Genomic DNA, 15,265 nt, shown 5'->3' with positions numbered 1-15,265 from the left:
GTCAGACTCTAGCTTTTTATAAAGCCTATTTACTTAAATAGGCTAGGCTAAGGCTTACGAAAAAGCCTATTAAGCATGTCGAGCCGGCCTATTAAACTTTTTATATATAATATACCTTCGTTATTGATAATGTTGATGTTTTTTTTTTTCTTTCTAAACTCAAGCTTTCATATGATTTCACTATTTAGTAGCAAGTATATTGGTGTGATTAGCCATTAGTAAGTATTTGTTATTTAGTAGAAGTTATATTTGTATGTTTTAGGTCTTCATAAGTTTTGGTCTATTTAGTGGTAGGCTTATAGATGTTGCTACTTGCTAGGCTATAGTGTAAAATATGCTTTTAAATAGGCTTTCAAGCTTTATCAGACATTTAAAAAGGTCAGGCCTTGAAAATAAGCCTATGACGGATAATAGGTCAGACTCAGACCTATAATTTTTGAAGTAGGGCAGGGTTAGGTCTTACAAAGCCGGATCCGGCCTAGTCCATTTCCACCTATATCTAGGATGAACCTATAATTTGGATTTTGGGTCTTAAATAATGAGTATATAAAAAATTAAATTTCTAAAGTATGAAAATAGTTTGCTTGAAGAAGAAAGTTTTTACTGCTTTAAGAAATTATCTAACAAATACAGCAAGCTTCGTACCAAAAATATTGAATTTTTTATTTAGTATTCAAACGATCCTACAAAATAATTCATACGATCATTTATAGATACAAAGTCACTAATAATTGTGTCTACGTCGATATATTCTATCATATCCTTTTCAATATAAAAAATGGCTAGATCATTCAACTTTTCTTCTGATATTGACGATCTTAGTAGTTTTTCAATAGTTTTAACATCGAAAAACTTCTTTCAGCAGATACAGTTAATTTTTTTTTGGGCCTAATGAACCCCTAATTTTTTAGTTGGGACCCAAATTTCGTAGTTATTTTATTAGGCTTAGGACTGTCGCCCTACTCGACCAACCTCAAATACAGACCTACTACATACTTTTATGTATCAATCTCTCATCAAATGACAATATCCATTTATTATAAACAAATAGAGAGGAATTTTACTTGTTATTTACCTAACAAGGACTCTCATCCGAGGAAGAAATTATTGGTACCTATTAGTTATGAGCACTTGAACCAAATTTTGTAGTGAATGGATTGGATGGTTATAGATTTGGTGGATCAAATTGCCACCCGTGGCGACGTGACAATTCCTTTATGCGTACCCGACAATGTCATGTAGACAGATAACATTCACATCATACAACCAAACAACGGTAATGGATGAATGAGGTAAATTAACAAATGTTTGACAAAATAAGAGCTTTTTTGATGTTACGTAACTTTGAGGAGAGATAATTGCACAAAGTTACAATATTCGGAGGTGATTGATCATTTTCTATTTATTAACCATATTTTTTTAGAATAACATTTTTATCCTAATCACATACTCTTCCGATCACTATTATAAGCAAAAAATTATTTTTTAGATTAATTCGATAAATGATGTATGTGATTTATATTAATTGAAAAAGCAAAAAATCACATCTTCAATGAACATAAAAAATAATTTTTTACTTATAATATAATAATGACTGGAGGGAGTAAATAATAATTAATTTAACCAAATAAGTTGGACAAATTATTAGACAGATTGTTCAAATTCAATTCCACATGAAATAATTATTGGACAAATTTTACTTACATCCCAACCAAATTCCATAGTAACTTACACTTTTTAATGATTAACTTAGACATTCCTTAAAAAAAAAAAATCAAATATTTTCCATTAGTTGTGTTATTAACAAACTCAAAACCTAAAACCCAAAACCCACAACGACATAAGCAGCACAAAACTTCCCGCCACAACGCCGCCGCTCGCCGGCCATCTCCACTCCGATCACCGTTGCTCCACCTCTCTCCGTCCCTTCCAATGGCAGCCTTTGAGCACTTCAAAGACATGTACGACGTTGCACTGAAACCACGCTTGCTCAACACTATCATCAGAGAACACCTCCCTAGCGCGGATCATCCCTTTTCCAACCCTTCTGAACTCTCCAAAGTTGTCTCTTTGATCAAAACACACTCTCTTTTATCCGACTCCGTAACCGAATCGTTGGACCCTAAACTAATTAAATCTTTGAAATCATCTTTTACTTCATGGGTCGACCGTCTTTTGCTCCTTATTTCTTCCCATGAGGTAAATTTTATTACTTTTCACTACTATACTTTTTGGATATTCAACATACATGCTTCTGTTACTGGGTTTTATTTTTCACAGCGAATAGCTTATAAGCTAGCTAGCTAGCTGAATTTGTAGTGTTTGGTGAAGTTAGTATTGAATTAACTTATAAGTATGAAATAATATATGTTTAATTAGTATTAATTTTTTTCAAGTAAGATGACAAGGGTAGAATTGATAGAAAAAATGTTAAGCTATACATTAATTGAGTTAGCTTATCAAAATAAGTTATAAACTCAGAAGGAAAAAATGTTACCAAAAGAGTTTTTGTCATACGAGCTTATAAGCTATAAGCTCAAAATCTTGCATTGCCAAGTAGAGCCTATGGCATGTTTATAAACAGTTTCGTCTTATTTCCACAAACTCTCCGAGATAGCTTATGAAAATAGCTTATATGAAAACAATTGTACGTTATTTTATATGTAGTTATAGAAATAGCTTATCAGCAATTTTATGATAAGCAGTTAAATAAGTTGTTTATCCAAATTCCAAAAAGCTTTTTATTTTTCATTTTTGACTTCTGGGTGAAAATCAATTTTGTTCTAGTTTATTTGTCACAAACGGTATTTGAGTTTTTATTTTTTTATTTTTAATATGAAGCGATTAGTCTTGAAGTTTTTTTTTTTTTTTTTGTGGTTATTCAGTCTGAGTTGACTAATCAATTAATTGAAATGGCCGGATTTTCCTTGTTTTTCCCCAGCCTGATAAACGTTGGGCAGGAATATCCTTGCTAGGGGTAACTTGTGAAGAGTGCAGTTCTGATCGTTTTGAAGAATCTTACACTGTGTGGTTCCAGAAGTTGCTAACTTGTCTACAGGTAATCAGTTGTTCTTTTCCGTGGCTGCACATAATTCTCTTGCTGGCTTTCTTTTATTCTTCCTTTTGGGAATATATCAACTATTGTTTAGTGCAAGTTTATAACATCCTTTGTGTTGAGAGTCAGTATGGCCTTAAAATGTTTAGTGCGGTCTTGTAGGGTTGAGTTAGTCTCAACCAAAATTTTAAGATGGTATTGATATCACAACCAATGATGTCAATCACAGATAGCGGAAAATAGCAGATTGTTAAAAATCTGCTACACAGTAGTGCTACAGCGCCATTACAGCGGCTATTTGACAACATTTTGTACTAAATAGTGCATTGCAAAACAACAGTGGTCTGTCCAAATTCCGCTACACAATAGCGGTATAGCGCCGCTCTGCAATTGGCCCACCTGAGTCACACTCCGGTCCTTTTGTGAGGGGTGTGTGTCAAGTGTCCCACATTGGATGAGAATTGAGATATAGCCTGAAAATGTGAGATATAGCCTGTAAATGCGTTTATAAGTAGGAGGCATCCCTCACAATATAAGTCGCTTTTGCAGGGTTGAGTTACACCCAACTCAAATTTTAAGACTTTATGCGGGTAGATAAACTTAAAGATGAGTAGTATTACCTTGTTACTCTAAAATTGACGCATAAACCAAGTTTGATACTATAAAATTGATAATTTCTTATCTCACTTTATCTAATGGATATCGTATGCGTTGTATCTCCCTAGTTGAATGATTTAGACATCATGTGCACTCCAACACAGACGTCCCTTATTTCTTTCTTTAGATCTTTGAAAATCAATGTTCAAATTGCTGAAATAAAATCTTAAATTTTACGCAATCGTGATGTGTTCCGTAATCTTTATATATTACAGTCACCGGCAGAATCTCATTTAGTGAGGGTGGCTGCTTGTGCTTCCATATCTGATCTACTTACAAGGTTAGATATTTCTTTTCTTACTAAAAGGAAGTCCTATTGGTTGATTCAATTATTGGAATATGTATTATACCCATGGTTGGTGCTGCTTAAGAGCAGTGTGTATGCTTTGTGAACAATAAGATTAAATTACCTGTCAAAGAATATTTGATAATCTTGAAATGTAAATCAGTGATATTCCATTAACTATTTACAAACGATGGGTCCTAATTTTGAACTATAAATAGATCACAGGGTCTCTTTGAAAAAACATTACTATAGTGATACATTTAGTCTTAAAGCTAGAGTAAGTCCAATACTGATTTTCTTGAGCATTTTCTCTCAGTTGTTTGTATTACAAGTCAAATTAGTATAGCCTGTTGGCCCATTTTCTAGTACTGTTGCTGGTAAGTTCTGCCTTCATCGAATCAGCTGGAAGCTACCTGTATTAAATTTCTTTTATGAATGCTAGGTTAAGTGGATTTCCAAAGTTCAAGAAAGATGGGTCTGCCTCTGCTGTAAAAGTTGTTCAGCCTGTTCTAAAGATGTTACACGATGACAACTCAGACGCAGTATGGGTAAGTTATTTCAAGCATTATTGAAATTTTAGCTTCTATTCAACATAGACAATGAAAAAGCTTCCATCATAGTACAATGGATGGGGGTATATTTATATTTTTAGTGGTTACATAATATTTTCATGTCGAAAGCAAAAGTGATAAACTCTATATTCCTGTAAATTTGTTGAAGGAGAAATTCTTGTTTTGAAGTATATGTAGTTGTGCTTAGAGTTGCATTTAAACATTGATGTAAAACATATGTTGATAGATCATATATGTAATCATTGCTTTATCATATAATGCCTAGTTAGCAACATAAACAGAACGCATATACAAACACTATTGTAAGTATGCAACCAATTTCACATGTAAGTATGCAAAATATTATTTCTTCGACTCATTGTTGTATTCTTCTCCGACCATGCACTTGTATATGCTAAAAGATGAAATATATTGTGCTAAACTTAGCATAAGTGAAAGATAAAAAGTTTATTATTTGGCCCATGCTTGCTGAATGCAGACAAATCTTTATATATATGATATTTTAATTTCTTTGCTTGCTTTTGATGATAGACCCTACTTTCTTTGTCAATCATCATATACGTGCTATTTATTTGGACATAAATTATCTTTATTTGTTTACGAGTTTTATTCATTAATTATGGTGTATGCAGGAAGCTGGAGTTCATGTAATATGTACCTTGATAACTTCATTCCCATTTTCTATTCAGCGTCATTATGATAGTGTATGCTTCTCCTTCCCTAGTCGCAAGATTTCTTACATGCTTAATTCATGTATGTATAATTAGAACAAGAAGAATATTCGTTACATGCTTCATTCCCATTTTCTTGTATGATGTCCACAACTTACTTTTATACTTATTTAACCAGAACAAGAACTTAATTGTAATTTTGATTTTGATAACATCTCATTCAGAGCTTGAGCATTCCTTTATGGTGAACTGGAATAATATCTGTATAACTTATCTGATTATCCACTAAAATCTACCTAGGCATTCATTCACCTTGATGCAACACATCCCAGATAGCATATCAATTAACATGAGGTACAACCATTGTGAGCGCCTGTTTGACATTAAGATGGTTTTGTTTTTGATAGAAAATAAATTTTAGTAGATTAGATGTCTTTTAGAAGTGGTACCTCCCTTGAAACTGCAACGGATATAACACCAAAGCGAAGGCATAAAGATATCCTATCCCATAGCAAACTTAGGGATGAAGACATTAGTCATACCCTTAAACTGTGTTCTGAAGGCCAAACATTTTGGCATTCCTTTTTTCTATAAAAATTGCAGCGAAACCATAAAAAACTGCTTAAAGCAGGATGCAATATTGTTCACCAGGACTCCAGAATGATTGTTCTTTAGGAAAGTAATTTCCTTGTAATGCGAAAGTAAGTGCAGTAATGTTTCTGAAATTAAACTGCTTTAGAACACATTTCTGTAGAAAGAGCATAAAGGGCTAAGTGGCTAACAAAACCACTGACAATATATTTGTATCTATAGATCCTTGTTTGAGCAAAAAGCTTGAACTTTGAGGGAACTTCGGAATTCCCAATGATTTTCTCAAGAAGAGCCTTTTTTACACGTCAAGAGAATCTGAAATCCAATCTATCCTATCTGAACTGATAGATAACAGTAGAAGTGGATTCAAATTAAGAGCGAATACAATTTTGCCAGCTTTCCCAACACATAAGTTTTTTTTTATTTTTTTTATTTTTATTTTATTTTTTATGAATGTGAACATACCAATTTGTAAAGGACTCTAAATTTTATAAAAAGTTAATTTAATGGGTGAATGATACAATTAAGAGATACTGTTGGGTTGAGGAAATGCCTTTATGGAAGAAACATTCACCACCCAAATATCCTCTCCAAAATTTTGCCAAGTGCTCTCACCCGAATTTAATAAAAACGCCAGTGATATAATAGAGTCGTCATTTTGTAGATGGAAATAAACTTCTGGACTATCACGAGTTGTAGTAATTGCAGGGTTGGCATTACAGTGCCTTCCAATCTAAACTATACAAACTTTGTATTACATGAGGCCATAATGAACACTCTAGTTACCCTACAGGACTTGGAGAGCTCTTCTGTGTTTACCCTTTAATTAAAAGAATCATACAAAGCACAAGTAAAAGGGATGCACATTTTGAATATTTTTGAGACATTGCTGTTTTTGCAGCATGTATTTGCATATGCACATGCATTGATACGGTTTACTTATTTGAGTTCAAGACTCTTCGGTGGGGCAATATGACCTGCATGATTAAAAAACAAAGGGCATGATGTGGTTGCATGTAAACTATACCAGTTTTTCCCGTTGCTTTTATGATGAAAATGTGTAGGAAAGCACAATAGTTTCGTTGGTGCTGTATTCAAGATTTTGACGAGTGTTTTGAATTTATGCAGGTTGAATCTGCTATTGCAGTTAAACTTGTGTCTGGAGGATGCAGTCATGATATGATGAAGGTAATGTGACTATCAAATTTGGGTTAAATATGTTTTTAGTCCCTATAAAAATTACAAGCTTTCAAGTTTAGTCCCTACAAAAATTTTATTCACTTTTAATTCCTATTTACATTTTATAGGGACTTTTTTGAAGGACTAAAATTATCCATTTTTTGTAAAAAGTTTTCAAAACAGGGACCATTTTTACAAACTATAATATTTTGGAGGAATAAAATTACCATTAAAATTTTATATGGACTAAACTTAAAAACTCATGATTTTGTAAGGACTAAAAACATATTTAACCCATCAAATTTTAGGAGCCTTTTCTAGGGTATGTATGGTTTATTGCGATGATCGCTTAAGAGTCGATGAAGGGGGCAAAAAGGGTCTTTTGCAAGATCCGAAGAGTGATATATTAGTACATCGTTAAATTGAAAATTATGTGTGTTAATTTGATTTGTAATCTGTTATTTTTAAATTCTTGTTCCCAATTCTCTTTGTTCTGTGATGTTTTTCTCAGAAAATCTGAAGTTAAAGAAAAATATTCGGGGAGTATAAACTTTTGGCTTTAATGTCGGTTTCAGCATTTGATAGTTTTTAGTGAGTTGCATTAGTAGATATCCAATAATGCTGTGAGCACTCAATAACGAGTTTCTTTTCCTCTTGTTTATATTGTACATCCAGAAACTTGCACATTGCCTAGCGCTACTTCCAAAATCAAAAGGAGATGAAGAAAGCTGGTCTGTGATGATGCAGAAAATTTTGATTTTAATAAATGATCAATTAAATTTGACATTTCAAGGTCTAGAAGAAGGTATGTAGATGTTGGTGCTATGTGTTTCATAAAAGCCACTCTTGAAAAGTAGGCCGTGACCATCTTTTTCTAAGCATTGCAGAAACCATTCGTAAGGAGTTCAATGGGTTGTTAATTCTGCCTGGGAAACAACCTCCACCACCTTTAGGATGCGATGTATCAACAGAAGAACCTAGTACTAACACAAAAAAGAGGTCTAAACAATCACGAACATCTAATGTTTCTTTACTCATGTCTGGATGTTGCATGCTTCTCACGAATACATATCCAGTTAAGGTACTGCTTAATTTATCCTACGCATGTTCCTTCAGCGAGTTCTGTGGTTTAATGATGATGATAAGTAATGTAATTTAATTGTTAGGTTAATGTACCTGTGCGCCTATTATTGGTCCTTGTCGAGAGAATTCTGATGGTAAATGGCGCTTTGCCAGAAATGTCATTGCCATTCATGACCGGCAGACAGCAAGAGAACGTTTGTTCAGAACTTCCAGTTTTGCATATGTGTAGCCTGGAATTGCTTGCAGCTATTATAAAGGCGACAGGCAGGTATGGCTGCGTGTTATCCATACCCCTTCCTTTCACAAGAAAAATAGGCTAAAATGAAAGAGAAAGAAATGGCAAAAGGGGTTTTTGTAAAATTAATTTTCAAGTTTTTGGATCCTTGATGTTGTAAATTAGTGTGTTTAGTCTTTACTTTAATGACATTTGCTAATTCCTGTTTTAATTATTATGATTTTTCTATGTACTTTCTCGTGTTATCAAATATAGGCTATAACAGCGCTACAGCGTAGCGGAATTTGAACAAATTGCTATTGTTCCGTGAAATACTATTTAGTACACTGTTGTCAAATTGGAGTACCATAGCATTGTAGTGAATCCAAATTTGAACCATCTGCTATTTTCCGGGATCCACAATAGATAGCATTCATCCTATGAATCATCTAAACGCTGACCTTGTACTCTTATGGTGTTTCAATCCTGCTCCCATGCATGATTTCCATGTTTCCTCTGATATATGTTTTATGTATTTATTTCTTGAATGAAAGTAGAATTGTAATCATTGCCCATATTTGCATTGCAGTCAACTATTACCGCATGCTGCCTCTATTGTACGTTTCATCACAAAGTACTTCAAGACATGTGCGCTGTCAGAATTAAGGATTAAGATATATTCCATTGCAAAAATTTTGCTCATATCCATGGGTGTTGGTATGTGAAATCTCTTAGAATTTCCTTTCTGCTCATAGTTTACCAATAGCAGCGGCTGACCGCTATTCTCTAGCCTTATCGTTGTGAATTAAGGGAGTGTCCTTTGGCAGCCCCAATCACATTCAAATAGTGGTGCTATTTCCCGCACTAGGGAAGGGACCCTCGAAAACCCAAAACACCCTTAAAAAGAGATCTTTTAGATGGGGTTATTTCGGGGAATTTAAAGTTTAATTTGTATATAAGTAAATGTTTTTACCTATAATCCTTTCGCAGTTTTGCTTTTATTTTCTATCAAAAAGAAACGGAAAATATACAGGTAGAGAAAGAGGAGGAAGGGAAGATAAATGAATGAGGCTAAAAGTGTATTTTGTTTAATTTCCATATATTTTTCTCTTTTCTCATCATCCTACATCTGATTTCATGTAGTGTATTTGTTGGAAATCCCGCCCTGAATATGAAGGGGTGGGTTGGTAATTCCACCTCAGGTGCGTTGGAAATCCCACCCCGAATGTGAGGGGTGGGTTGGTAATTCCACCCTTAAAATTGTGATGCGATCTGCCCCAAGTTGCCTTATGTTGGCTTGTCTTTGAGGGGGTGGATTTAGTCCCACATCGGTTAGATTGGAAGCTTGATCAGAGTTTATAAAGAGGAAGCACTCCTCACCTTACAAGCCGGTTTTGTAAGGATGAGTTATGCCCCAAAATTACAACAGTATTTATAGTTAATATTTCCCCACGGACCGTTTCGACAACTCTATTTACAAACTGCCTTGATGGTTCTTTCTTTTTTTGCCTCCACTTTTTTTATGCCCTGAATTTGTTTGTTTCCTCTTCCTAGCTGTTTGACTAAGCTATATAATTTGAACCATACATCATGACTTTTACTTATTAATTATATCGAACAGGAATGGCTTTATGCCTGTCGAAGGAAGTTGTCAATAATGCTATTGCTGATTTGAGTACCATAGAGAAGAAGAATGGAGGCATGTCGAATGGTTCTAATACTGATGCCTCCACTGTAGCACCGCTACCGGCAAGTAGTAAAAAAAGGAAGCACAGCAGCACAACTGGTTCTCTTCAGGAATATGATGCAGGTGGTGGTTTAGGAGTGGAAGTTCCAAAGAAATGTACCGTTGCTCCAATTTCTCTGAGGGTAGCTGCACTTGAGACATTAGAGGCTCTTATTACCGTGGTATGTATCTTTTGTTTGAAATAACTTTTTTTTCCCTTCACAAACCTTTCCCTACCTTTAATGACTATTCTCGTTCATAGTTTTGTTGTAATTATAAGGTTTGATGGAAAAAGATGAGGAATCCATTTAAGTAAAGATTGAATAACTGTGATACAAACGCCAGTCGGATGGTTTTTTTGTACTGATATTTTTATGCAAAAGATGTGTGAAACAAATAGCGTATAACGTTATAAGAAGCTAACACAATAACCATCCTATTTTTCTTACAGTAAGGATAAATAAAAACGATAAATGTTGTGCTTGCTTATTTTCTTATTTTAAGTGTCACAATATTCACAAATTTAGTAAATTATAATGTCATCAACTCATCGTATTTTTTGTCAAAGGAGATTGGGACATTGCTATCTCGGTGAGCTACAGTTTTGGACATTGCATAACAAGATACATTTTTATTTGCCCAAACAGTTCTTTTACTTATTTTTAAAGGAATATATAAAGGAAACAAATTATTGGTGAGAAATTAATGACTAGAAGCTGTTGAAGAACAAGGTATCCTCCAAGCAAGAAACTATATACCAAAGATAGTTGCCAAAACAAAAAAGCATGCAGTGAGCCTAATATAAGTTGCATATCCTAGATAGCAATCTCCTTGAAGCAGCCATAAGTATAGCATCAACAAGAAGCCAAAATACTATTCTATCCCCTCAATAAATAATTTCAGGCGTTTAATATTCTTGAGTCTCTGTATAAAATCTAAGGCAACCAATGTCTAGCTTAACAGGTTAAGCAAAGTAACATACCAAAAACCAAAAAATGAGGGAAAGATGGTTGTTCTCAACAAGGTAGACGATCACAACAGGATAAGTGGAGTTGCAAATGGAGGCTGGTAAGGCGGCGCGTGTAGCTCACGCACCGGAGAAGATGTCTTACTGAGACGGTGCATGAAAGTGCATGACTGAGAAGATGTCTTATATTCTAACACTGGTCAAATATTATAGCGCTGTCAGCATTTCCATTTTTCTTTACCTCTGTAGCAAGTTTTTTATCCCCTTAATATCTATCTGATGTGTTTGAAGAGGAAATTCTCCCGAAACTCCATGGAATTCTCTTTAATTTTAAGGGTACATCGAATGACTCTTGATAGTGGAGATCGTAGTTTTGTTCTCAATTTTCAAGGGCCTGCATAATAGTTTTTTTTTTTTTTACAGGCTGGTGCTTTAAAATCAGAACAGTGGAGATCCAAAGTTGATAGTCTTTTGATAGTCATAGCAATGGATTCTCTCAGAGAAGGTTCATCTAGTGAAGAAATAAATGTGTTTCAGAAAAAGGAACTTACTGCAACTGCCGCAGATTTGCAGCTTGCTGCATTGCGTGCTCTTTTGGCGTCTTTTCTTTCTGTGCCGCGGCCCCCATATTTATCACAGGGCCTTGAACTTTTCCGTAGAGGTACTTCTATGATTCAATATGACCTTATTTTTTCCTGTTGATATTTCTGTCCCTATTGATGATTACTTTAGGAGTAGTAATATATCGGGTTTCATGCATGCAAGATTTGATGATAGTTATTATGAGTATTGTTACAAGACGGGTAGAGTTTTAACTTTTAATAGTGTTCACAATTGGTGCCGAGATTGTTGGAAAGTAAACTTGTTTAAGGGCTGTATTTTTGGAATCAATAATTAAACATTTATTTGTATATATTTTTTATTTGTTGTCATGTTTTTCTGGACTTAAACAAAAGTTCTGAATTGTTCAGAAAATCTTCATTATGATTGTATAAATAACATGAGTTACAATCTTTTAAGTTCAATAAGTTAGGGCTTATCAAAAAAAAGTTAAACAAGTTAGGAAAAACTCGAAAATGGTTTTATGCAAATTTTGGTTCCTCTTCCATTTCCTCCATGCAGTCTCGAACCAAGTTTCACAAGGTGCAAGGTTAATCTTACAACCAAGTGACCTCTTAGGAAACTGCAGTGCAAATAAAATTCCTAATTATGGTTATAAGGAAAATGGACAGCCAATATACAGCCCCTTAATATGTGACCCTTCACATAACATTCTATCAAATTGGAGTATATACCAATCATATGCATTGAACTTGTTATTGATAAAGTGGTTATAAGGATCCCAAAGAGGGTTTGTAAGGTTATCTGCAAGCTGCTCACTAGGGTAAACTTGATAGCAATTTGGCTTGAAAATAACTTCTATATGTTATTTTCTATATGTTTGGCCCTCTTATGGAAGACTAAACTCGAGTTGATATGTTTGGCCACACTATTATCACAGTATAGCTTAGTACAATCAACATTTCCAAATTTTGATTCATGACACAATCGTTGTACCCATTGTTATTGCCCGATATTAAGCCTCTACATTAGATCTAGCAACTGCGTTTTGCTTTTCCTTTTTCATGATGGCATTGCCTAATTACCACCAGCAAAAATACAATATCGCCGTGTTTGGAAATCCATATAATCACTGTGTTACCTCACATTTAGAGAGAAGCTATGACTTCGAGAGTTTGGTTACACTGCAGCAAGATACTTTGTGACTGAAAGGGTGATAAATTGTGCAACTTGAACCAATGACCAAATTTGGACTAATATACCAAATTTTTATCTCTATCTATGTTTAAAGGTTTTTATTTGAGAATGAATGTTTTAAGCAACATAAATAAATTAGATTCTTTTAATATAAGTTTCTTCTTTTCAGTTTTATTATTGAATAGAGTTATCAAATAAAATATAGCATTTTAACCTTCTTCATGCTCATACCTACAAATCTTATGAAATTATATTTGGTTTCCTCCCTATTTGCTTGAACAACAACATGAAATTCATGTCATTGCAGGAAAACAACAAACTGGAACAAAGCTTGCTGAGTTCTGTGCCCATGCTATGTTAACCTTGGAAGTGCTTATACATCCCAGGGCACTTCCGCTGGTTGATTATGTCCCTCCAAACAACAATACTTATGATGAAGTTCACTTCAATTTCCGAGATGAATGTGTTAGCCGGAACCACACTACTCCATTTGGTTTGCATCAAACAGAACCTCCCGACGGTGTTAATAATATGTTTGCTGACTATTTGGCAAATGGTGACGATGATATGGGTGGGCTATGGAAGGAAAACATGAAAGACGCCAAAAAGTCTTCTGAAATGGCGACACCCCTGCCTTCTAGCGCCGATATCCAAGAAAGGAGTGAGATGGTAACTGAGACTACCACATGTGCAGATGTTGAGATGAGAACTGTCGAGAATGAAACTGTATCCAAGTCAGATAATCCTGGAGAATCTGTCACGCATTTTCAAGAACCTGCCACTTGCACGACAAGCAATCCGGCCGTCATTGACATTCGTGGTGATGCAGCTACTATTACAGAGGCGGAGAGGATTGTTTCAGACAGTGCTATAGCTCATAATGAAGCTAAACATGTGGAATTAGCTTCACAGAGCAGAAGTTCAGCACAGTCATCAGACACTAATATGCTTCAGCAATTTGCATTTAAGTTAGATTACGGCAATTCCGTGGATGACGATGATGATCCTTTTCCTGATATTGTGGATGGAGACCCTGATTCTGAATAAGGGGAAAATTTTGAATCTTTTTCCATTGAAAGAAGCACAATTCAGGGCAGTAACAATATTTATTTTATCTTCTTTTATATGTTTTCATTAGGTACGTAATGCTGTTGTATGCAACTTTTTTGACAGACCAAAAATATATTTAATATATTTTTTAAAGGGTTATGAATTACATATCTTTAGTTTCTGGTACTCTTTAAATGGCACAAAAAGTTAAAAATGAGACCACAAGAAAAGGTCACCTTCCTCTTGCCTTGTTTTCGCAAACATTCCATTATGTTTCTATTCATCTGCATTATTCATATTAATGTAAAGCTAGAGCAAGAGGAACCGTAATCTTGGTGCTTGTTATTACCATTGCAGAATTATGTGCTATCTTCCAAGATCTTCAAATTGCTTATGGTAGAGGTTTCCCATGTATTTTGATTGAACGATTCATTAGCCACAATTAAATTTATGACCGGTGGTTGTTCTATTGTTCATTCTTTGCATGGTTTGTTGCAAAATATTAGAGTCATCGCAACACACATGAAGTCTGTGAAATTTTCTTGTGTTTAGAGAGGCTAATCAAGTTATCGACGCTTTGGCGAAGATTGATTGATTTATTTCAACCTACTTTGCTAGCCGATAGTGCTAGTACCTTCTTTTCTAGAGGTTTTTAGTTTTTTTTTTGGGATTTTAATCCCTTTTGTTCAACAAAAAAAAAAAGGGAACACCATCACTGTAAAGAAGCAAACATGAAAACATACTGGTTATGTTATTATGAATGATGAATCATGGTAATAAGTGAAACGAATGATAGTGTTGCAAATGTGGTAGTTAGGCTCAAGTCAACTTTTTTCTTCTATGTTTTCTTCTTCTCAGTCATGCTTTTAACCTTGTTGAACACGATTTGAAATCGTGTTTGCATTACATTTAAAGACATTTACTTAATTTTTAATAAATAATTATCTTATATAAAAACCTTAAAACAACGTCCTTAGGCAACACCTGATTTTAATTAGATATATACAGCTAGAAGCTACACAACCTATACTATACGAATAAGTTATCACATCCATACTTTATAATTGAATAAGTTATCACATCTATACTTTCCTTTTTCCTTTTGATTTAACAACTTTAAATTGGAGAATAGAAACATATCCATGGTAGGATTCAATATAAAAAATCCATGCTAGGTAGCCACCCAATTTATTTAGGATGCGTTTGATATGCAAAACAGTAAGTACTGGATAGAACAATATAAGGCAGAACAACATATGACGAATTTTTATAGTATTGAATAATTTATGGTCTTGTACGATTTTTTGTGGATAAAATGTTATTTTGATATTTTAGACAACTTGTATGTGCGACAAAAAGTTGTGTTGTGGTTTGATGAGGGACAATAATTTTTGTTTTTGTCGTGTCTATTTCCTCTAGTTTGTCATGTCCCTGAAACAGTTTTACAAATCAATCA

At 34.2% G+C, this 15,265-nt stretch overlaps 1 protein-coding gene across 1 annotated transcript; it reads left to right on the top strand.

Moving 5' to 3' along the window:
* Positions 1-1,783: 1,783 nt before the first annotated feature.
* Positions 1,784-14,054, top strand: LOC25489528 (proline-, glutamic acid- and leucine-rich protein 1). Its single transcript, XM_013605525.3, has 13 exons — positions 1,784-2,199; positions 2,942-3,058; positions 3,928-3,992; positions 4,441-4,546; positions 5,203-5,274; positions 6,961-7,020; positions 7,687-7,816; positions 7,899-8,092; positions 8,178-8,362; positions 8,898-9,025; positions 9,930-10,216; positions 11,425-11,662; positions 13,067-14,054. Exons 1-13 carry the CDS (start codon positions 1,933-1,935, stop codon positions 13,804-13,806), a joined length of 2,589 nt encoding a protein of 862 aa, XP_013460979.1. The 5' UTR covers positions 1,784-1,932; the 3' UTR covers positions 13,807-14,054.
* The last annotated feature ends 1,211 nt before the right edge of the window (positions 14,055-15,265 follow it).

Source organism: Medicago truncatula, chromosome 3 (genome assembly GCF_003473485.1).
Source record: "Medicago truncatula cultivar Jemalong A17 chromosome 3, MtrunA17r5.0-ANR, whole genome shotgun sequence".
NCBI classification, from domain to species: domain Eukaryota; kingdom Viridiplantae; phylum Streptophyta; class Magnoliopsida; order Fabales; family Fabaceae; genus Medicago; species Medicago truncatula.
This window is presented reverse-complemented; position numbering and strand designations above follow the sequence as displayed.

Coding starts and splice junctions, on each gene's coding strand:
- LOC25489528 (XM_013605525.3), top strand. CDS start 1,933: ATGGCAGCCTTTGAGCACTTCAAAGACATGTACGACGTTGCACTGAAA. Junction 3,993..4,440: donor ATATCTGATCTACTTACAAG/GTTAGATATTTC, acceptor TATGAATGCTAG/GTTAAGTGGATTTCCAAAGT. Junction 4,547..5,202: donor ACAACTCAGACGCAGTATGG/GTAAGTTATTTC, acceptor TGGTGTATGCAG/GAAGCTGGAGTTCATGTAAT.